The 1,430-nt window shown below is 38.8% G+C and overlaps 1 protein-coding gene across 1 annotated transcript in view; it reads right to left on the bottom strand.

Moving 5' to 3' along the window:
• The window catches only part of LOC110413472 (putative glycerol-3-phosphate acyltransferase 8), a 2,838-nt gene that overhangs the window by 860 nt on the left and 548 nt on the right, over positions 1-1,430 (bottom strand). The window contains exons 2-3 of the mRNA XM_021424294.1: positions 1,146-1,430; positions 1-263 (exon numbers count right to left, since the gene is read on the bottom strand). The exon at positions 1-263 is cut by the window's left edge and continues 860 nt beyond it; the exon at positions 1,146-1,430 is cut by the window's right edge and continues 28 nt beyond it. Of these exons, the coding sequence (XP_021279969.1) occupies positions 1-263; positions 1,146-1,430 (548 nt within the window). The remainder of the gene's footprint in view (positions 264-1,145) is intronic.

Here is a 1,430-nt window from a genome sequence, read left to right as displayed (position 1 = left end):
GGGGGAGGACGCTTCCCGCGGATCACGAGGTGGATGCCCAGCATTTCGTATGTGTAGCGTACGATACGCTCGGGTAAAGGTAGATTGAAGTAAACGCGAACGATGGATAGGATGAAGCCAAATGGCAGCCACATGTAGGTGATCAAGGCATTGAGCGGGTCCGGGCGCTGGACAAAGCGACCATCATGGAAGATGATGCGGCTCTTTAGGCGATCGAGCGGTACAGGCGTTGCTGATTTGCTAGGGTGCACCATGTAGCCCTCCTGTTTACGTACATCGCACCAATAGTTTATCACAATTCATTTCCCATCAAAATTCATAAATTTAATTAGCAAAATTGACACTTTTGACAAATCTAAGACTTATTAAGTAACTATACCCCTAAACATTAAATAATACTACAATAATTACATGCCTAAATTTAAATGGAAATTTTAAACTTATAGCTTTAGACAAAATGAGTCAATGATAACCCATTTATCTTTGCGTCCAAAAAGTACAAAAATTTATGCGATGCTGCAGCTACTTCCGCTGGCGGGCCGTTGAGCGACGTTAAGATTGTGGGTCCAATCCAACTCATTCATTAACCTAACCCCAAGTGTTTGCTGTCTTGCCGCTACTTCACTGATCGAATTCGACTATATTTTCACTTCAAATTGTTTAGGCTATTTAAGCGTAATGGACAATATTTATTTTACTCGTACATTCAATTTAGTAGTTACAGTACCTGTCTTCGTTCAAATAAATAAATTTAAATTTTCCTTCTTTCCAATAAAAAACAATATTTATTTTCTTGTACCAAAATAAACAAGACTACTGACCTTCTCAGGCTAATTAAAGTGGTCAAAAGGGTAGCAAATAGATGAAAGCAACAAGCAATTTAAGAACATCAAGTTATACCTACCATGAATTTAATGATATAAATAAATATGTTTAGCAAGATTACCACGTTTACTCTTCACTTATTTAAGACAAAAAGAAAAGAATATTAATTCTTCTCAATATTGAGAAAGAGAAAAAGAAAAAAGGAAAAATCACTGAATCAAAGCTTGATATACACTACTAAGCATCCGTGAATATATGAAAGTCATGAGATTGATGTAAGATGTTCAGAACAAGTACTAGTAAGTAGCAAGAAGACGAACCTTGCAAATTGACATGAAATCGTGATCAGATTCACGGTCGCCGATTCCAAGATCAGGTGATTCCTCTCCAAACTCCTTCAAAATGGCCAGTCTCTTCAACTCCGCTACTAAAACCCCAGGCTTCTTGACAAACCCCGTGGCCTTCTTTGTTTTGGGGTTCACTTCAATTTCTGTGCCTAAAACCTTGTCTCCACCGAGAAAATCCTTCACAAACGGCTCCACCATGAACGTCGGATTCGCCGTCACCACCACTTTCCTCTTGCATCTGTCAAACACCTCGAAACT

This window comes from Theobroma umbraticum, unplaced genomic scaffold (assembly GCF_002168275.2).
Source record: "Theobroma umbraticum cultivar Fairchild unplaced genomic scaffold, ASM216827v3 scaffold_4.1, whole genome shotgun sequence".
Lineage (NCBI taxonomy): Eukaryota > Viridiplantae > Streptophyta > Magnoliopsida > Malvales > Malvaceae > Theobroma > Theobroma umbraticum.
Note: the sequence above shows the minus strand (reverse complement) of the source record. Positions and strands in the feature narration are given on the sequence as shown.